This window comes from Mercenaria mercenaria, chromosome 5 (genome assembly GCF_021730395.1).
Source record: "Mercenaria mercenaria strain notata chromosome 5, MADL_Memer_1, whole genome shotgun sequence".
NCBI lineage: Eukaryota > Metazoa > Mollusca > Bivalvia > Venerida > Veneridae > Mercenaria > Mercenaria mercenaria.
The window spans coordinates 60,743,284-60,766,887 of NC_069365.1; the positions used below are offsets into that span (position 1 = coordinate 60,743,284).

At 36.9% G+C, this 23,604-nt stretch overlaps 1 protein-coding gene across 1 annotated transcript in view; it reads left to right on the forward strand.

Annotated features, from left to right (window-relative positions):
- LOC123558457 (protein inturned-like) overlaps nt 1-23,604 on the forward strand; it is a 280,606-nt gene that overhangs the window by 36,142 nt on the left and 220,860 nt on the right. The window contains exons 12-16 of the mRNA XM_053544639.1: nt 539-640; nt 1,157-1,400; nt 5,431-5,528; nt 5,906-6,089; nt 13,564-13,697. Of these exons, the coding sequence (XP_053400614.1) occupies nt 539-640; nt 1,157-1,400; nt 5,431-5,528; nt 5,906-6,089; nt 13,564-13,697 (762 nt within the window). The remainder of the gene's footprint in view (nt 1-538; nt 641-1,156; nt 1,401-5,430; nt 5,529-5,905; nt 6,090-13,563; nt 13,698-23,604) is intronic.

The window sequence follows — 23,604 nt, forward strand, 5'->3', positions numbered from 1 at the left end:
TTTAAATGGGACGACCTGCTATTTTTATATAAAATTGCGACGGTCTAAATTATAATCTTTTTGATTTTTTGTATCATTTTGAAGCTAAAACACTGAATTAGTTAAATATGTTCATGATTATACTGACAGAATCGTGAAATAAAACGCTAGGATTGGCGGGTTTCGCTATGTAGGATCGGGTTACCCGAAACAAATATTTTTTTGGCCTTATTTACGATTATCCACGCTTTAAACAAATGAGTACGTTGTGTATATGCCAATCACTTAATAAGAATTTAAAGCTTCCATTAAAACTAACCGAATATTCGAATATATTCGAATATGGCAAACCGAATATTCGAATATTGATTTCAGTATTCGTTCCCATCCCTAGTAAATATCAAAAGAACAACAAATGTATTGACTGTAAGAAGAATTCACGGTTCAGTGTTTTAGCTTCAAAGAAAATGATGGTGTACTCTAGTTTCAGGCAAGTTCCATATCTATTTCAGTGTTGATGCTGTACTCTAGTTTCATGCAAGTTCCATATCTATTTCAGTGTTGATGGTGTATCTCCACCAGATCCATTCCTCATTGACCAAGCTAGAGCTGTTCTTATGCAGTTATATAGTCAGAATATTGCCTCACAATGTCATAATAGGTAGGTTACACATAGTTGTCTGGTACAGAGAAGCCACTAGTTTGAAAGTTGTTGCAGTTTTTAAAAATTATAGAAGAAAGTAAAGACATTTCTAACTGATGATACAATGATAAAGTTTTCTACTGAAATACATGGTTGACAGACCAAGGCTTCGCAAGTTTGGCACAGTATTATCTACCTTGGTTTTCCCACAGGCTTGACAATATCCCTCAAGTGTGCAGTACTGACCTTGCTATAAATAAAGCACACTGATTTAATGATTTATCACTTTTTAAAGTGTCTTTGTGATGTTTCTTTAAAAGGGAAGTTTTATTGCACTCTTTCAAACTTTGTGCACTGTATTCTCAGTGTAGAAAAAATAGGAAAAAGAAATATCTAGCAATCAGTTGCTCTAAAGTTATAATTAATGAAGCATTTAAATCGAGTGTATAAATGAATACAGATATGTGACAGATAAGATATTGCTGAAAAAGATGCGAGATATCCTCTGTATTTTTTTTCTGACTGCACTTTCAGTTTGTCTAGTCACTCTTCCCTATTTGTAACAACCCCTGAAGATCTGATTCATCAGCAGCAACAAGGTCATGATCTTCTGTCAAGGTCACTGAAGAAATTACCTCACAGAGATTCATCAAACTTATTCAGTGTTGCTAATGGTGTTACTGAAAATTCAGGATCAATTAGACGGCTGATGCAACGACGGAAAGATTCTGTAGAATCTGACAACTCCAGTGAAAGTAGTGGAGAATCTTTGTTTAAAGTAAGTACAGTCAGTATCCCAGTCAAATGTCTTTACTAATCCAAAGATTGTACAGTGGGTAAGATACAGTTTGACATGAACTTATATACCTGAAGGTTAAAAGGTAATGCTGTTCTTTAGTAAATTCTATCTGCTAGAGCTTCTCAGATCATTTTTAAAAAATTAAAGAATCTTAAATATTAACTTTCAAAGGAGAAAATTGAGAACATTATAATATTTGAACAAAATAGCAGATATTTTGTTTTTATACAACCTAAAACAAAATGGTGGTTTGAATTCATTTCTTAAATATCTATTTGAACTTCTGAATTCTGTAACTTATTTCTCTATTTTTTCCAACAAAAGAAACTACCATTCTTTACATCTTAAACTTAAGAAAAGAAATCTGTTGAAAAGGGCTTTTGCTAAATGAATAATTCAGCAGTATGTAAATGACATTTTAAACACACCTAAATGACCATGATGACAGTCTCCACATTATAAACACACCAAAATGACAGTCTCCACATTATTAACACACCTAAATGACAGTCGCCACATTATTAACACACCTAAATGACAGTCTCCACATTATTAACACACCTAAATGACAGTCGCCACATTATTACCACACCTAAATGACAGTCGCCACATTATTAACACACCTAAATGACAGTCTCCACATTATTAACACACCTAAATGACAGTCTCCACATTATTACCACACCTAAATGACAGTCACCACATTATTACCACACCTAAATGACAGTCTCCACATTATTAACACACCTAAATGACAGTCTCCACATTATTAACACACCTAAATGACAGTCGCCACATTATTACCACACCTAAATGACAGTCGCTACATTATTAACACACCTAAATACACACCTAAATGACAGTCGCCACATTATTACCACACCTAAATGACAGTCGCCACATTATTAACACACCTAAATGACAGACGCCACATTATTAACACACCTAAATGACAGCCGCCACATTATTAACACACCTAAATGACAGCCGCCACATTATTAACACACCTAAATGACAGTCGCCACATTATTACCACACCTAAATGACAGGCGCCACATTATTAACACACCTAAATGACAGTCTCCACATTATTAACACACCTAAATGACAGGCGCCACATTATTAACACACCTAAATGACAGCCGCCACATTATTACCACACCTAAATGACAGTCGCCACATTATTACCACACCTAAATGACAGTCGCCACATTATTAACACACCTAAATGACAGTCGCCACATTATTACCACACCTAAATGACAGCCTCCACATTATTAACACACCTAAATGACAGTCGCCACATTATTAACACACCTAAATGACAGTCGCCACATTATTAACACACCTAAATGACAGTCTCCACATTATTAACACACCTAAATGACAGTCTCCACATTATTAACACACCTAAATGACAGTCTCCACATTATTAACACACCTAAATGACAGCCACCACATTATTAACACACCTAAATGACAGCCACCACATTATTAACACACCTAAATGACAGCCACCACATTATTAACACACCTAAATGACAGTCTCCACATTATTAACACACCTAAATGACAGTCTCCACATTATTAACACACCTAAATGACAGCCGCCACATTATTACCACACCTAAATGACAGCCGCCACATTATTACCACACCTAAATGACAGTCGCCACATTATTAACACACCTAAATGACAGCCGCCACATTGACAGTCACCACATTATTACCACACCTAAATGACAGTCTCCACATTATTAACACACCTAAATGACAGTCTCCACATTATTACCACACCTAAATGACAGTCTCCACATTATTACCACACCTAAATGACAGTCTCCACATTATTACCACACCTAAATGACAGTCTCCACATTATTAACACACCTAAATGACAGTCTCCACATTATTAACACACCTAAATGACAGTCGCCACATTATTAACACACCTAAATGACAGCCTCCACATTATTAACACACCTAAATGACAGCCTCCACATAATTCACACCTAAATGACAGTCGCCACATTATTACCACACCTAAATGACAGTCGCCACATTATTAACACACCTAAATGACAGCCACCACATTATTAACACACCTAAATGACAGCCACCACATTATGACCACACCTAAATGACAGTCGCCACATTATTAACACACCTAAATGACAGTCGCCACATTATTACCACACCTAAATGACAGTCTCCACATTATAAACTCACGTAAATGACAGTCGCCACATTATTAACACACCTAAATGACAGTCGCCACATTATTACCACACCTAAATGACAGTCGCCACATTATTAACACACCTAAATGACAGTCGCCACATTATTAACACACCTAAATGACAGTCGCCACATTATTACCACACCTAAATGACAGTCGCCACATTATTAACACACCTAAATGACAGCCTCCACATTATTAACACACCTAAATGACAGCCTCCACATTATTAACACACCTAAATGACAGCCACCACATTATTAACACACCTGAATGACAGTCGCCACATTATTAACACACCTAAATGACAGTCTCCACATTATTAACACACCTAAATGACAGCCACCACATTATTAACACACCTAAATGACAGCCGCCACATTATTAACACACCAAAATGACAGCCACCACATTATTAACACACCTAAATGACAGCCTCCACATTATTAACACACCTAAATGACAGTCGCCACATTATTAACACACCTAAATGACAGTCTCCACATTATTAACACACCTAAATGACAGTCTCCACATTATTAACACACCTAAATGACAGTCGCCACATTATTAACACACCTAAATGACAGCCGCCACATTGACAGTCACCACATTATTACCACACCTAAATGACAGTCTCCACATTATTAACACACCTAAATGACAGTCTCCACATTATTACCACACCTAAATGACAGTCTCCACATTATTAACACACCTAAATGACAGTCTCCACATTATTAACACACCTAAATGACAGTCTCCACATTATTAACACACCTAAATGACAGTCGCCACATTATTAACACACCTAAATGACAGCCTCCACATTATTAACACACCTAAATGACAGCCTCCACATTATTCACACCTAAATGACAGTCGCCACATTATTACCACACCTAAATGACAGTCGCCACATTATTAACACACCTAAATGACAGCCGCCACATTATTAACACACCTAAATGACAGCCGCCACATTATGACCACACCTAAATGACAGTCGCCACATTATTACCACACCTAAATGACAGTCGCCACATTATTACCACACCTAAATGACAGTCGCCACATTATTAACACACCTAAATGACAGTCGCCACATTATTAACACACCTAAATGACAGTCGCCACATTATTAACACACCTAAATGACAGTCGCCACATTATTAACACACCTAAATGACAGTCGCCACATTATTAACACACCTAAATGACAGTCGCCACATTATTACCACACCTAAATGACAGTCGCCACATTACTAACACACCTAAATGACAGTCGCCACATTACTAACACACCTAAATGACAGTCGCCACATTACTAACACACCTAAATGACAGTCGCCACATTATTAACACACCTAAATGACAGTCGCCACATTATTAACACACCTAAATGACAGTCACCACATTATTAACACACCTAAATTACAGTCACCACATTATAAACACACCTAAACGACAGTCACCACATTATAAACACACCTAAACGACAGTCACCACATTTTAAACACACCTAAACGACAGTCTCCACAGCTGGTCATTTTCTTGAATCTCAAATTGTCGTACTCTTTTTTCAATAGTGGTCCAATTTTAAAAATCTTTTCAGTGTTATGAAAGACTTGGTGATGGTTTTTCTTACAATCTTGTGTACATAAATTACTCGTGGACAGTTCCAAAGAAACTGTATTTGTTATTGATTGACTGAATAACAACTTGTGGTTTTAAGTGAAAACATGGTTAAGACAATATTTTTTTTTTCAGTTTTCCAAGAAAGGACGCCTGTTTCCAGAAACAGCAGATTTGTTACACAATATCAGCGAGTCAAAAGAGGATATAGGCCCCCATAACTCTAAAAGAAAGTAAGCTGTTTTAGAGATAGATGTTATTGTTTAGAAGTATGAAGAATTTACTTCCTTCATTAAATGTTTTAAGCATAGAAATCTTTTCTGAAAGTTGCCCAGTTGTGTTAAGTATTTGAAAATGGAGACCTATTTCTTTGGTATAATAAGAATCTGTAGTAAAACAGGAATTGTTTGATTTTCAAACATATAAGATTGTAAGTTTTGGGGCCACTACAGCAAAATAATATGAGATTTTGGAGCCTTAACAAAGAATGAGTTTTATTAAATACATGTATTTATACCAGTTTCAAGAGCATATTATCAGTTGTTGAAGTTAAGTGTAAAAGCTCTAATGTGCACAGTCTACATTTTTGTAACTTTCTTTTTATTACAAGGTTGACAGTAGGCATTGAGAACTGCCTGTTCCATTTCCAGTATTTTGACAATCTTGAGGGTGTCTTTGTATCTTCTGAGGCAGATGCCGGAGGGGTCAGTCAACTAAATGATGAAATATACAAGTGCTTCCAAACAGCTTGCCACAAAATTAAACACATGTTTGATAGTGCTAGGAAAACAAAGGTATATAAAAGAAAAAGAAAATAGTTAATATATAAATTTTAAAATTGGTTGGTAAAGTTCGCTGCTAAGACCACTTGCCAAGTTGGGAGACTGGCAGAAAGTCTCGTATTATCATGCTGGGTCTTTTTAATCAAAACCCTACCTATATTCAGTACATCAAAAGGTTTCAGCTAAAGGTTTATAGTTACGTAAAATCAATAATTGCACATCAAGTAAACAATGCAAGTTACTTAATCTCAAGTAGCAAAACCATTTTTAGCTCGACTATTCAAAGAATAGTCTAGCCATTCTACTCACCCTAGCGCCAGTGTTGGCGTTGGTATCACACCTTGGTTAAAGTTTTACATGCAAGTATATATGGCTATCATCAAAGGCATATAGCTTTGAAACTTAGTTTTTCTTTTTCTAGGTCAATTACCAACCTCACTGGGTCAAGTCCCTTAATTCTGACATGTATATTAGCCAAATTATGCCCCCTTTTGGACTTGGAAAATCCTGGTTACAGTTTTGCATGCATGTTTCTATCTCCAAAACTAATGCAGATATTGATTTGATGAGTGGTGGGGGCATATAGATTTGCACTTGTCCGTCCTTCCGTCCGTCCTTCTGAGAATGTTGTGTCGTGCCTAGCTCCAAAAGTATTTGACGTATAGACACAAAACTTTACAGGAATGTTGGTCAGCATGTGTAGTTGTGCACCTGGGGTTTCGCGTCCAGATTCATTCAGTCTTGTAGGAGTTATGGCCCCTGACTTAGTAAAAAATTGGTCATTTTAATGTTGTGTCGCACGTAGCTCAAAAAGTATTTGACCTAGAGTCACCAAAGTTTACGGGAATGTTGGTCATGTGTAGTTGTGCACCTGGAGTTTCGCGTCCGGATTCATTCAGTCGTGTAGGAGTTATGGCCCCTTACTTAATAAACAAGAGGACCATGATGGTCCTGAATCGTTCATCTGTCCCCACAAGACCCAGTTTTGAACTGAGTATGACGTCGTTTTTAGCTCACATGTCACAAAGTGACAAGGTGAGCTTTTGTGATCACGCAGTTTCCGTCGTCCGTCTGTGCGTCTGTAAACTTTTGCTTGTGACCACTCTAGAGGTCACATTTTTCATGGGATCTTCATGAAAGTTGGTCAGAATGTTCATCTTGATGATATCTAGGTCAATTTCGAAACTGGGTCACGTGCGGTCCAAAACTAGGTCAGTAGGTCTAAAAATAGAAAAACCTTGTGACCTCTCTAGAGGCCATACTTTTCAATGGATCTTCATGAAAGTTAGTCAGAATGTTTATCTTGATGATATCTTAGTCAAATTCGAAACTGGGTCACATGCCATCAAAAACTAGGACAGTAGGTCAAATAATAACTAGAATGTGTCTGTAAGACACAGGGTGTGCCCCCCACTGGTACATTTGTCATAAATGAGGGCCAATAATTCAAATGTTTGCAGTCTTAATGGGGTATAGCCTCAACAATCATTTTATGAAAAGGATTCATTATTCTAGGCCCTTTACTTTTTGAGCTATGAGCATCACAAACGAAAAATCCACTATTTTGGTTATTTCACGGGCCATAACTCTAGAATAAGAGCTAACATTCTCAAGAGGAATGCCAAGTGTGCAAGTTCACACCAAAATAAAGACTCCAGCAAGGTTTCCTGAATTTACATCTGATACTTTTTGAGCTAGGCACATAATTAGGTGAAAAAGTGCATTTTTTTTTACTATTTCAGGGGCCATAACTTTAAAAATAGGGGGTGGAGCCAGCCAAAAAAATAGAGGTGTGCAAGTTTATATCATGATAAAGACTTATGCAAATTTTCAACCATTTATATTAAATACTTTTTGAGCTAGGTGCATCACAAGGTGAAAATGTGTATTTTTGACTATTTCAGGGGCCATAACTCTAAAAATAGGGGGTGGACCCAAATGAAAAATAGGAGGTGCGCAAGTTCATATCATGATCAAGACCCATGCAAGTTTTTCATGAATCTATATCAAATACTTTTTGAGCAAGGCATGTCACAAGGTGAAAATGTGCATTTTTGACTATTTCAGGGGCCATAACTCTGAAAATAGGGAGCCGACCCAAATAAAAAATAGGAGATGCGCAAGTTCATATCATAATTAAGACTCATGCAAGGTTTCATGAATCTATATCAAATGCTTTTTGAGCTAGGCGTGTCACAAGGTGAAAATGTGCATTTTTTACTATTTCAGGGGCCATAACTCTGAAAATAGGGGGCAAAGCCAGATGAAAAATAGGAGGTGCGCAAGTTCATATCATAATCAAGACTCATGCAAGGTTTCATGTATCTATATCAAATACTTTTTGAGCTAGGCATGTCACAAGGTGAAAATGTGCATTTTTGACTATTTCAGGGGCCATAACTCTAAAAATAGGGGGTGTAGCCAGATGAAAAATAGGAGGTGCGCAAGTTCATATCATGATTAAGACTCATGCAAGGTTTCATCAATTTATATCGAATACTTTTTGAGCTAGGCATGTCACAAGGTGAAAATGTGCATTTTTGACTATTTCAGGGGCCATAACTCTGAAAATAGGGGGCGGAGCCAGACGAAAAATAGGAGGTGCGCAAGTTCTTATCATGATAAACATTCTTGCAAGGTTTCATTAATTTGTATCAAATACTTTTCGAGCTAGGCGCGTCACGAACTTCGGACGCACGGACAGACGCACGGACAGATGCACGGACAAGACCAAATCTATATGCCCACACCACTCACGGGGGGGGGGGGGGGCACAAAAATACCTTGTGACCTCTCTAGAGGCCATATTTTTCATGGGATCTGTATGAAAATTGGTCAGAATGTTCATCTTGATGATATCTAGGTCAAATTCGAAACTGGGTCAACTGCGGTCAAAAACTAGGTCAGTAGATCTAAAAATAGAAAAACATTCTGACCTCTCTAGAGGCCATACTTTTCAATGGATCTTCATGAAAATTGGTCAGAATGTTCACCTTGATGATATCTAGGTCAAATTCGAAACTGGGTTACATACCATCAATAACTAGGTCAGTAGGTCAAATAATAAAAAAAAACTTGTGACCTCCCTAGAGGCCATATTTTTCATGGGATCTGTATGAAAGTTGGTCTGAATGTTCACCTTGATGATATCTAGGTCAGTTTCGAAACTAGGTCAACTGCGGTCAAAAACTAGGTCAGTAGGTCTAAAAATAGAAAAACCTTTTGACCTCTCTAGAGGCCATATTTTTCAATGGATCTTCATGAAAATTGGTCTGAATGTTCAACTTGATGATATCTAGGTCAAGTTCGAAACTGGGTCACGTGCGCTCAAAAACTAGGTCAGTAGGTATAAAAATAGAAAAACCTTGTGACCTCTCTAGAGGCCATATTTTTCATGAGATCTTCATGAAAATTGGTGAGAATGTTCACCTTGATGATATCTAGGTCAGATTCAAAACTGGGTCAAATGTGCTCAAAAACTAGGTCACTATGTCAAATAATAGAAAAAAACGACGTCATACTCAGAACTGGGTCATGTGGGGACAGGTGAGCGATTCAGGACCATCATGGTCCTCTTGTTCCTATTATTTGACATAGTGACCTAGTTTTTGAGCTCATGTGACCCTGTTTTGAATTTTACCTAGATATCATCAAGATAAAAATTCTGACCAATTTTCATGAAGATCCATTGAAAAATATGGCCTCTAGAGAGGTCACAAGGTTTTTCTATTATTTGACCTAATGACCTAGCTTTTGAAGGCACCTGACCCAGTTTTGAACTTGACCTAGATATCCTCATGATGAACATTCTCACCAATTTTCATGAAGATCTCATGAAAAATATGGCCTCTAGAGAGGTCACAAGGTTTTTCTATTTTTAGCTGACATTGTCACAAAGTGACAAGGTGAGCTTTTGTGATCGCACAGCGTCCGTCGTCCGTGCGTGCATGCGTCCGTAAACTTTTGCTTGTGACCACTCTAGAGGTCACATTTTTCATGGGATCTTTATGAAAGTTAGTCAGAATGTTCATCTTGATGATATGTAGGTCAAGTTCGAAACTGGGTCCCGTGCGGTCCAAAACTAGGTCAGTAGGTCTAAAAATAGAAAAACCTTGTGACCTCTCTAGAGGCCATACTTTTCAATGGATCTTCATGAAAGTTAGTCAGAATGTTCATCTTGATGATATCTAGGTCAAGTTCGAAACTGGGTCACGTGCCGTTAAAAACTAGGTCAGTAGGTCAAATAATAACAAAACCTTGTGACCTCTCTAGAGGCCAAATTTTTCATGGGATCTGTATAAAAGTTGGTCTGAATGTTCATCTTGATGATATCTAGGTCAGGTTTGAAACTGGGTCAACTGCAGTCAAAAACTAGGTCAGTAGGTCTTAAAATAGAAAAACCTTTTGACCTCTCTAGAGGCCATATTTTTCAATGGATCTTCATGAAAATTGGTCTGAATGTTCACCTTGATGATACTTAGGTAAAATTCGAAACTGGGTCATGTGCGGTCAAAAACTAGGTCAGTAGTTACAAAAATAGAAAAACCTTGTGACCTCCCTTGAGGCCATATTTTTCATGAGATCTTCATGAAAATTGGTATGTTCACCTTGATGATATCTAGGTCAAGTTCAAAACTGGGTCCCGTGCCTTCAGAAACTAGGTCATTAGGTCAAATAATAGAAAAACCTTGTGACCTCTCTAGAGGCCATATTTTTCAATGGATTTTCATAAAAATTGGTCAGAATTTTTATCTTGATAATATCTAGGTTAAATTCAAAACTGGGTCACATGAGCTCAACTAGGTCACTATGTCAAATAATAGAAAAAATGACATCATACTCAGTTCAAAACTGGGTCATGTGGGGACAGGTGAGCGATTCAGGACCATCATGGTCCTCTTGTTATATCTACTGACCTAGTTTTTGACTGCACTTGACCCAGTTTCTAACTTTACCTAGATATCGTCAAGGTGAACATTCAGACCAATTTTCATGCAGATCCATTGAAAAATATGGCCTCTAGAGAGGTCAGGTTTTTCTATTTTTAGACCTACTGACCTAGTTTTTGACCGCAGTTGACCCAGTTTCGAACTTGACCTAGATATCATCAAGATGAACATTCAGACCAAATTTCATACAGATTCCTTGAAAAATATGGCCTCTAGAGAGGTCACAAGGTTTTTTTATTATTTGACCTACTGACCTAGTTTTTGAAGGCACATGACCCAGTTTCAAACTTGACCTAGATATCATCAAGATGATCATTCTGACCAATTTTCATGAAGATCTATTCACAAGTATGGCCTCTAGAGAGGTCACAATGTTTTTCTATTTTTAGACCTACTGACCTAGTTTTTGACCGCAGTTGACCCAGTTTCGAACCTGACCTAGATATCATCAAGATGAACATTCAGACCAACTTTGATACAGATCCCTTGAAAAATGTGGCCTCTAGAGAGGTCACAAGGTGTTTTTATTATTTGACCTACTGACCTAGTTTTTGACGGCATGTGACCCAGTTTCAAACTTTTTACCTAGATATCATCAAGATGAACATTCTGACCAATTTTCATGAAGATCCATTGAAAAGTATGGCCTCTAGAGAGGTCACAAAGGTTTTTCTATTTTTAGACCTACTGACCTAGTTTTGGACCGCACTTGACCCTGTTTCGAACTTGGCCTAGATATCATCAAGATGAACATTCTGACCAACTTTCATACAGATCCCATGAAAAATGTGACCTCAGGAGTGGTCACAAGCAAAAGTTTACGGACACACGGACGACGGACGCCGTGCGATCACAAAAGCTCACCTTGTCACTTAGTGACAGGTGAGCTAAAAATTGGTCATTTTAAAGTTGTGTGGCACGTAGCTCCAAAAGTATTTGACCTAGAGTCACCAAAGTTTACAGGAATGTTGGTCAGCATGTGCATTTGTGCACTTGGGGTTTCACGTCCGGATTCATTCAGTCATGTAGGAGTTATGGCCCCTGACTTAGTAAAAAATTGATCATTTTAATGTTGTGTCGCACGTAGCTCCAAAAGTATTTGACCTAGAGTCACCAAAGTTTACAGGAATGTTGGTCAGCATGTGCATTTGTGCACCTGGGGTTTCGCATCCGGATTCATTCAGTCGTGTAGGAGTTATGGCCCCTGACTTAGTTAAAAATTGGTCAATTTAATGTTGTGTCGTACGATCACAAAAGCTCATTATTATGGCCCCTGACTTAGTTAAAAATTGGTCATTTTAAAGTTGTGTCGCACGTAGCTCCAAAAGTATTTGACCTAGAGTCATCAAAGTTTACAGGAATGTTGGTCAGCATGTGCAGTTGTGCACTTGGGGTTTTGCGTCCGGATTCATTCAGTATTGTAGGAGTAATAGCCTCTGACCTAGGAAAAATTGCCATTTTAATGTTTTGTTGCTCTTAGCTCCGAAAATATTTTACTTACAGTCATTATTTCACTACACAAGACCAAACTTCTTGTCCAGACTTACTGAAAAAAACGTTTGTGAAACATGTATGTTAAAATGTACTTGACCTAGAATCATAAAACATTAGAGGATTGTTTTATAGCCTATGAAGTGTTCTCTTTAGGATTTTACTCAGCTAGGCCAGAGTTATGGCCAACTAAGTTAAAAATACACATAAGGCTCTTAAAAGTTTGTGTTGCAAATATCTTAAAAATTGTTTAACCTGAGTCATTAAACCATGTTACAGTGGCAGGAGTGGGGGCACCTGTGTCACATCTAGTTAAGGTTAAAGTTTTTTGGTAACCTTTGTTTTTCTGTCATATCTTTGTTACTATTGGTTATATCTTACTGTAACTTCACATAAACATTGTCCAGCATACAAACTATATTTGTGCAGGGGCTGGGCCCATTATACATAAGGTCAAGGTCACCAAGGTGTTAAACTTAGGTGATTTTTATGGTTAAAGTTTTTCGGCAACCTTTGTTTTTCTGTCATATCTTTGTTACTATTGCTTATATCTTACTGTAACTTCACATTAACATTGTCCAGCATACAAACAAAGTTTGTGCAGGGGCTTGGCCCATTATACCCAAGGTCAAGGTCACCAAGGCATTATACTTAGGTTATTTTTAATTTAATTCCATCAAAATAAAGGATGTCTGTACCCCTTCCATACTTTACCTTTAACCCCTCTGAGTAGTAGGGTCTTTTTATATCTTGGTGTATCTTCCTTTTAAAGTAGAGGTCTCTTATTGAGACATAAATTCATTTTACTGTCAAATCGCCGAATAGTGGAGCACGCTGTCTTATGGACAGCTCTTGTTACTGTGAGTGTTCACAAGTGCAGGACTATGAGAGAAAGCTTATTTGAACCATGGGCCAGTCTATAAGGTGCTCTCAGTGCCCAGTTCAGCTTCATCCACAAATGAAATTGAGAAATTAAGAGCCTGTTTCCTGCAGTAACATTGTTCTTTTTATACACTTTAAAATAAATATTATTTTTTGTTTCACAGGAACAAAGTAAAGACAGGAAACAACATGTTTGTGGTTTGAATGATGACCTAGTTGATGTGAGAGAGGAAGGTGTCATGTTTACATGTACAAACCAGGATAAAAAATCTCAACCATTTTGTTACTGGGTTGTAGGGTAAGTGAAAATTCATTGTTTACTTCTGGCATGTAAAAGAACACAATGTTCATTTAGCTCAATTAAAAAGCTACAAGATACCAATCAGGGTTGCAAGCTAGATCAATGCAAAGATTGTAAGCCAGTTAATAACGTTCAGAAATGTGCAGCTATAGTCCCAGATATTAATTAAATAGCAAAAAAGTAAAAAGTAATAATAGAAAATTATTGGGGTTGCATTTTCTTATTAGCTCACCTGTCACAAAGTGACAAGGTGAGCTTTTGTGATCGCGCGGTGTCCGTCGTCCGTCCGTCCGTGCGTGCGTGCGTGCGTCCGTAAACTTTTGCTTGTGACCACTCTAGAGGTCACATTTTTCATTGGATCTTTATGAAAGTTGGTCAGAATGTTCATCTTGATAATATGTAGGTCAAGTTCGAAACTGGGTCACGTGCCTTCAAAAACTAGGTCAGTAGTTCTAAAAATAGAAAAACCTTGTGACCTCTCTAGAGGCTATATATTTCAAAAAAGAAATGCTTTGATGTTTAGGAAAAAGTTGCCTAAAACATAAAATTAAACCAAAAATCTGTATTTTCTAAGTACAAAAGGGGCCATAAATCTTGCAAAAAGCAAGATGGAGTTTTTTTCTTGCTATAACAGGGTCAGCTTATGATGGTGAACAAGTATTCCAAGTTTCAAAGCAATAGCTTTGATAGTTTAGGAGAAAAGCTGACCTAAACATAAAACTTAACCAGGCAACGCCGACGCAGACGCCGACGCCGACGCCGACAACCGCTCAAGTGATGACAATAACTCTCATTTTTTTCAAAAAATCAGATGAGCTAAAAAGGGCCATCATTCTTGCAAAAAGCAGGATTAGAGTTATGTTTCTTGATGTACAGTGTCCATTTATGATGGTGAAAAACTGTTGCAAGTTTTAAAGCAATAGCTTTGATAGTTTATGAGAAAAGTTGACTTAAACATAATACTCAACCAAGAAAATGATTTTCTAAGTCCAAAAGGGGCAATAATTATTGCAAAAATCAGGATGGAGTTACGCTGCTTGCTGTACAGGGTCAGCTTATGATGGTGAACAAGTGTTGCAAGTTTCAAAGCAATAGCTTTGATAGTTTATGAAAAAAAGTTGACCTAAACATAAAACTTAACCAAGAAATCTGATATTTTCTAAGTCCAAAAGGGGCCATAAATCTTGCAAAAAGCAGGATGGAGTTATGTTTCTTGCTGTACAGGGTCAACTTATGATGGTGAACAAGTGTTGCAAGTTTTAAAGCAATACCTTTGATAGTTTAGGATAAAAGCTGACCTAAACATAAAACTTAACCAAGAAAACTGATTTTCTAAGTCCAAAAGGGGCAATAATCTTGCAAAAAGCAAGATGGAGTTATGTTTCTTGCTGTACAGGGTCAGCTTATGATGGTGAACAAGTATTCCAAGTTTCAAAGCAATAGCTTTGACAGTTTGGGAGAAAAGTTGACCTAAACATAAAACTTACCACAGAAATCTGATATTTTCTAAGTACAAAAGGGGCCATAAATCTTGCAAAAAGCAAGATGGAGTTATGTTTCTTGCTATACAGGGTCAGCTTATGATGGTGAACAGTATTCCAAGTTTCAAAGCAACGCTTTGATAGTTTAGGAGAAAAGCTGACCTAAACATAAAACTTAACCAGGCAACGCCGACGCAGACGCCGACGCCGACCCCGACCCCGACAACCGCTCAAGTGTGACAATAACCTCTTTTTTTTTCAAAAAATCAGATGGCTAAAAAAATAAAAATCCCGGCTCCCAGAGTATAAAAAAAAGGGGAAAAAACTTTGGGAATTATGGATATCAAATCACTGGGGGGGAAACGGACACGGGAATATAGGGGGTTAAGTAAACAGAAAAAATGTGCAGTTGTTTTTCTTTACCAGGGAAAGATCTTGCTTTTTAAAACGCTTCCCTTTTTTTATCCCAAATGAAACCAGTGTTTGAACTAAATAGAGATGGTCCCTAAGGCTCGAATTCAAACCAACAAAAACAAATAAGTGCAAAACTGAAGTGCAAATCGCTTATCTCCGCTAGAAATTTTAACACAGCACGTTCAGTAAACACGGGAACTTTTGACGGACATAGGTTTCGTTGTTTTGGTGGATTAGCTAAACAAAGGTGATGTCATTTTTTTTAAAAAAACAAACTATCTTATTTGTATAAAGAACGTCGCGTTATTTAACAGAATTTTTCTAAAGGTAGTTTCCCAAAAGGTAATGTGATTTCGCATGTGCAAATTGGTCCATTTTTAAACAAGGTGCGGTCAAAAAAAAGGAAAAACTTCTTTCGGTCATTTTTTTGGTAGGGGTTTGTTGCCCCATCAGAATAATATCATTTTTTATATCGCTTGTTTTAACCGTACATTTTTAGGCTTATTTTCGGGGCAAACAAATTTTGTAAAATGTGAGGGTTTCGATAAAATTAAAGTCTTTTTTATTTTTTTTCACAATAATGTTTTTCTTTTCCTATGATATCCCCTCCCTGTAAATTATCGGTAGTAATGAATAAAAAAATTTTCTTTGAAAAAGTTTTTTGGGGAAATGTATAATTTTTTTGGCGGGGGAAAATTTATTCTTAGCCCTTGAAGAAAACTATATGTTTGCGAGAACCAACCCGAATCTAGATACTTTTGTTCAAAATTAAATAGCCCTAAAAAAGGTTATCTGTCACTGGCTTCCTTTTCCAAGTGGGACCAATTTTTTGGGTTTTAAAATTCCCTTTCAGCATGAAAATGAAGTACAAAAGTTAAACCATTATATAATTGACCCCATCCTGTATTAATTTTTTCAACAAAAAAGTAGTATCAATTGCAATTGTTTTTAAGGTCCATCTCTCTAAAAGCTGAAGGCAAAATTTTTTTGACAATGGGGTAGGGGAAAAGCTTTGATTAGCAGAGCATGAAAAATGTTATTCAAATTTCAGATGTCCCCTCAAATTCCAGAATTTTTACAAAATATTGTTTTTTTAAAGAAATTTTTCCAATAAATAAAAATTTGAATTGTACCAATTTTCAAAAATAAGCTAAACTTTTTTTTGTAAGACTGGCAAGAACTTTTAAACATTAAAGATAAACCCTTAAATGTTACAATACTGACTGGGATAGCCTAAAATTTTTACTGAGAATAGTTTCCATGTTGACAAAAGGTACTGAGGAATTTTCTGCCAAAAAGGGCAAAAACCCTGTTTGTGATTGATGAACACTGTTTATGTCAATTATTTCATTTCAAGCTTTTTTCGTTACTCCAGTCTTTGGAAATATTTTTTCCAACGTAGTCAATATAGTACCAAAATGGTGCGCAAAATTATTCACAAATTACTAGGTCTTACCACAAATTTGATACAAAAAAGGGCATAGACTATAAAAAAGATCCAAATATTTCCGGCTACAGTTTGACTTGTTATCGTTTCTTTCAAAATTTTTTTTGGATTTCAGAAAAAAATGTACCACGTGATTTTACAAAGCAATACCCTAATAACAACACCACTAAATTCTATGGGCCCTATGTTTTGAGTTCCCGATAAAATAGATTTTAAAATTGAACCGCTTTTAAATATTCAAATATTTGCGATCAAAGTTAGCTTTTGAAACCACACTATTGTTAACTAATCTATACAAACTCAATATTTTTTCCAATCTTAACTGTTTGAAAAGGTTACTTATTTTTTTGGACAAAATCAATTTTTCATTGAATTGCAAATTGCGTATAAAAATAAAAAAGTAATCGGGTACGAAAACCCCCCCTTGAAACAATGCAAAAAACACTCAATATGACCAACAATTGCGGTAAAGCTCTTGGGCCCGAACAGTCAGAAAGTGACGAAAAAGACAGACGAGCATGAAGATTAAAAATTACCTACCGAACTTTACCCCAAATGACCTCATATACAATCCCAAAACCCTTTTTTTTTTCTTCAGCTACCGAGGCCAAATTAAAATTTCAATCATCAAAGCAAAATGAAGTTACTGAGCGGAAACCATTTTTCTATTTTAGCAAAAGCGACTTGACCCTTTACCCCAAAAGACCCCAAATGCAATAAACTAATTTATTTTGCGATGTGAAGGAAGTTCTTCAACTCATATTAATCACTCTCGACACCCTTCCTGATGGAATCCACGCCACAAGGTATGAGAGAAAAGGCCCGTTTCCCCTTTTTTTCTGGCGCCAAAAAGGGAGCTACTGGGCCATTTCCATGTTTTGGTAAAAATTGGAGGAACCCTTCTTTGTACCAAAAAAAAGTTTCTCCTTTTTCCCTACGGCCAATAATAAAAAAAGTTTCTAAATAGCATTTATAGTAACATAAAAGGGAAGTAAATTTAAAAAAAAAATATTTAAGTCAAAAGAAGGATCTGCCAATTAAAAAACAAAGCACTCAATGCAAGCAAAAGAGGCAAAATAGACACCCAAAAAAAACAGTATATGACCCTTTTAACCCAAGTTGACCTTGACCCTTTAAGTGACCCTCCCCACCCTTTCTTTGACGTCTTTCGATGAGTTTTAACATTTGGTAGGTTTCTTTGAAACCTTTAAGGGGGGAAGAGTTAAGAGGGAGGGGAAAATTCTAAAAACAGAAAGGACAGAGGCGTAAAAAAAACGTCCCATCGGGGTTAAACAAAAGCACCCCTTTGGGGGGCTGACGTATCGATTTTTTTGTGTAATAGAAAAATTTTTCCCACCTGATTTTCTAGTCAAAAAGGGCACATTCTTGCAAAAGCGGGGTAGAGGTTGGATGTACGTGTCCCCTTTGATGGTGAAAAAAAATGTTTTGCAGTTTTAAAGCAATAGCTTTGATAGTTTTTGAGAAAGTTGACTTAAAAATAAATAAACCCCGAAAAAAATTTCTAAGTCCAAAAGGGGCAAAAATTATTTCAAAAAAACAGGTGGGTTTTGCTGCTTTCTGCCCCGGGGCGCTTATGATGGTGAAACAAGTGTTGCAAGTTTCAACGCAATAGCTTTGTAGTTTAAAAAAAAGTTGACCTAAACATAAAACTTAACCAAGAATTCTGATATTTTCTAAGTCCAAAAGGGCAATAAATCGTTTGCGAGAAATGACATAAAGCAGGATGTGAGTATGGTTTCTGCTGTACTGGGTCAACTTATGATGGTGAACAAGTGGTTGCAAGTTTTAAATGATGCAATAGCTTTGATAGTTTAGATAAAAGCTTGGAAAAATACACCACAACAATAAAACTTAACCAAGAAAACTGATTTTCTTCTAATCCAAAAGGGGCAATAAATCTTGCAAAAAAGAAAGATGGAGTTATGTTTCCTTGCTGTACAAGGTCAGCTTATATGGTGAATAATTTCCAAGTTCAAAGCAATAGCTATGACATTTTGGGGGAGAAAAAATTACCTTAAACATAAACTTAACCAAGAAAATCAGATAATTTTCTAAGTACAAAGGCCATAATCTTGCAAAAAGCAAGATGGAGTTATGTTTTCTTGCTATACAGGTCAGCTTATTATGGTGAACAAGTATTCCAAGTTTCAAAGCAATAGCTTTGATAGTTAGGAGAAAAGCGACCTAAACATAAAACTATAACCAGGCTACGCCGACGGCAGACGGCCGACGCCGACGCCGACAACCCATCAAGTGAGACAATAACTCAACATTTTGTTGGTCAAAAAATCAGATGACTAAAAGGAATCGAGAACTTATAGTGATACAAGATATGTGCAAGTTTTGGTTAAAAATCAAATTATAAATAACTGCAATTTTGCAGACAAGGTCCAAAGTAGCTAATTTGGCCCTTATTTTGCCCGTAACTCTGGAAAACCATATGGATCTGCCAGTTTCAAGAAAGTAACCAAGATCCTTATGGTGACACAATTTTGTGCAAGTTAGATTAAATTCAAATCATAAATGAAGCTGCTATTGTGCGACAAGGTCAAAGTAGCTAATTTTTGGCCCTTTTGGGCCGAAACTCTGGAACCCATTATGGGTTCTGGCCGTTTCAAAGAAAGGTAACCACGATCTTATGGTGACACAAGTTTTGTCAATTTTGATAAATTCAAATCATCAAAATGAAGCTGCTATAGTGCAGACAAGGTTCAAAATACTAATTCTGGCCCTATCGGGGCCCATAACTCTGGAACACTAATAAGGGATCTGCCGGTTCAAGAAAGGAACCACGAACTTATGTTACTCAAGTTTTGTGCAAGTTTGGTAAAATCAAATCATACATGACTGCAATTGTGCAGACAAGGTCAAAAAAACTAATTTTGCCCCTTAATGGCTATAACTCTGAACCCATAATGGTGCTTCTGACCAAGTTGATGAAATCCATCAAGCGTTCATGAGAAGAAGTTGTTTATTCAAGGTATTTTTATTTTCAGCCCTATCAGTCCCCTAAAAGGGGCCAATGCCCCCACAATTGAACAAACTGAGAAAGACCCTTATATGATGCTACAGACCAAGTTTGATGAAAATCTATCACTATGGTTCATGAGAAGACGTCGTTTAAAGGATTCTACCCCCCTACAAGGGCCCGCAAGGTGCACCAATTTGAACAAATTAGTGAGAGGAACCATATAACGAATGCTACAGACCAAGTTGATGAAGATTCATCAATGGATCATGAGAGAAATCGTTTAAAGGTATTTCTATTTAGAACTCTAGCAGCCCCTTAAATGGGGCCAAGTGCCCCCATTTAACAAACTTGATAGAGGACCAATAAAATGCAAAATACTAAGTTTGATTTAAGATCAATCCCGCGTTACATGTTAAGAATCGGTAAAAACATATTTTCTATTTTTAGCTCTAAGCGGTTGACAGAGATACTGTACTTCTTACGCTACAGTAAACGAATGACAGTTCAATAATAACACGAATTGTATGGCGAGAGGAGTTTATATCAGGAAGGGGCTCTCGAGAGTAGTCTTGGGCTCTTCTACCTGTGAGGTCTAAAAATCAGCTCTCGCACGTGGGATCTGAGACACACAGGTGAGGTACACGTAGGGTCCTAAGGAAAAAACAGATAGCTTACTATACTCATGACGAATAGCAGCCGAAATACTTGACAAGTTATGTAACTCTTGCTACAGTAGCAAAGACAGTTATAACTAGCTCTTTTGAGAATAAGCGCATGTCTCCACAACTGCCAAATATCTAAATCTTTTTTATACTGTTTTACTCACTATATAGATACCTTTAGAAGAGTAAAAAGGCTGATTTGGGTAAAACAAGCCATAATCTGAAATACCTTGTCGATATGGCGAATTAATGACTTGTGTCGAGGATTTATGTCAAGACACATTTTGCTCGAAGTTTGTGCAGAATGAGCAAAAAGGCAATTTTTCCAGTATTCAAGTGCCATAATGTGAAGTGCCTATGCCAATTTGCTATTATCGAACCGCCAAGGATTTTATGGTCCACAAACATCTTGTTCAAGTTTTGGTGAAGATCAGAATGATAAATATTCGACTTAGAGTGCAACAAGAGTAAAAAGGCCAATTTTTCGGTAATTGAAGGGCCAAAATACCGAAGTGCCTGGGCCATTGGCTAGTTATCGAAACTTAGCCAGGACCTTATGGTCAACACACATTTTATTCAAGTTTGTGAAGATGAGAAATGTTTGACTTAAAGTGCGGACAAGATGATAATGTTTTTAGGTGCATGTTATGAGAATGAATACTTCAGCATTTTATGAAATCTAGGTGATAATTATTATCAAGCGCCATAATTCCGAATAACCCTATCCGATATGGCTATTAACGAACTTGGGCCGAGGACTTATGGCAAACACATTTTGTTCAAGTTTGGTGAAAATCGGCTAGAATGTTCGACTATAAAGTGCCGAAAAGGGGAATGGTTTTTTGGTGCATATTGCGAATGAATACTACACATTTTATGAGTCTAGAATCAATAATTATTGTCAAGGAACCATAAATTCCGAAGAGCCTGGGCCAATCTGTCTATTCTAACTTGGCCGAGGTCTTATGGTCAAACACATTTTGTTCAAGCTTGGTGAAGATCAATGAGAAATGTTTGGACTTAGAGTGCAACAAGCTTTGTGACAGACAGACACACAGACAGACCTGTCAGATTACACAGACACGAGTAAATCACTATGTCTCCCACACCACTGTGTGGTGGGATACAAAATAACAATGATAAAAGTTTTCAAAGCCATATGTCAAACAGTTAACACAAAATATAAACTGGTACGAAAATCTGTTCCGATATTTGTAAGTTTAAAAAGGGTCATAATTTCAACAAAATGCTTGATTGAGTTGTGTACACTTTCTAAATACTGGTCATGGGATGGAGCAAAGGAGTGTGGAGGGGGGGGGGGGGGGGGGGAGAACACAAGTGTTGAAAGTTTTCAAAGCCAAAAGGTTTTTGTCAAAATGTGGACTGGTACTAAAACTTTAACCAAGTGTGGGTGACGCTAACGCCGTTGTTGAGTAAAACACTCCTACTTATTCTTCAATGAGCCGATCTAAAATTAAGAAGGGATGTTTTTGAAGATTTTTCTACTTTTACTTCTGCTAACCCATCATGCCACAAAGTGAGACCGTAAACCAATATTTAAGAGCATCCCAAGAAGTTTCATCATTTCCAACAGATTAGTTACAGAGATTTTCTAAAAGAAATGTCCAATGGACAATAGAAGGACAGACAGATAGACAGATAGTGTGTGATCACAACAGCTCACTTGAACTTATTTATAAATTCTCTATGTGTAGTAAATTAATTTACATGCATTAATGAAGAGTTATTAAAAACTGTAAGTACCTCTTGATAACATCATATTATTAGTACCATTAGCTATCTGAGATAAGTTCTACCAAACATTTAAATTTTCCTCAGATTTTACTCCAAAAAGACCAAGTAATGGGTCACTATCACAAACCAGAAAAAAATATACTTGAGCATCCCCCCAAAACAACAGAGACCTTCCACTAGATGTACTACGTCCATGGGCTCAGAGTTATTATAATTTCTGATCCTTTTCATATCTTAATATTGAAATGTGGTTCCAATTTCTGAAACTCAAGAAATGAAGAAAGTTTCTTCAAGTTACACATGGCCTGGCTTTTACCTTTAAAATCAAGGTTCTATTTCAAGTGGAACTTAGTCACTGTGTAAAGTAAGAAAGCCAAAGCTATTGCACAGAAATGAACAGTTACTAAGAAATTACCTTTTGTCCTTGTAGCTTTGAACCACTTGATCCCCAACGCAACAAATGTTGGAAAACTAATAATACTTTAATCTTACTTGACCTAGGACTAAAAAAAGCAAAGGAAAACAAACATACCTTCGCACAAGCTCCTTTCTCTAACTCTGCTGATACAGGTTCATGGAGTATTAGTCCCTGTTTTCTGCCATCTGATCTACCTAAAGGCTCAAACATCACACAGATTTTGGCTTCTTTGTCAAGTCACATACTTAATAGTTGGCACAGCCGCTTTATATTCCGTAATAAAAGAAAAATCAAAGAATTAATGAGTAAGCAAAATAAATCTAAAAACTGCCGAAAATCTTACAGAATAACTTTATTTCAAACATGTAAGCCATTTTGTTATGGTAGGGGAGTGGGGGTGTTGGGGGGGGTTAAATCCTGACTTGTATTTTTGCTTGAACAAAATATACTTGCTTTAAACATATTGACAAAAAAAATATCCTCACACCCAAATCACTGAAAAAATTCTGACTCCAAGTCGGATTATAAAACAAGAGCTGTCACAAGAGACAGCACGCTAAAATGACTATTTCGATGCTGGATAAGTGGTAAACTGGTCACATCTGAGGAACTGGAGCTGTCCACTGGAGTGTTATGACTCCCATGTGGATAAATCTATGGACAATAGCTTTAAGATATCAGTGGACAAATGTAAGCGTAATAACAGAGATAAAGATAAAGTGTATCAAAAATATA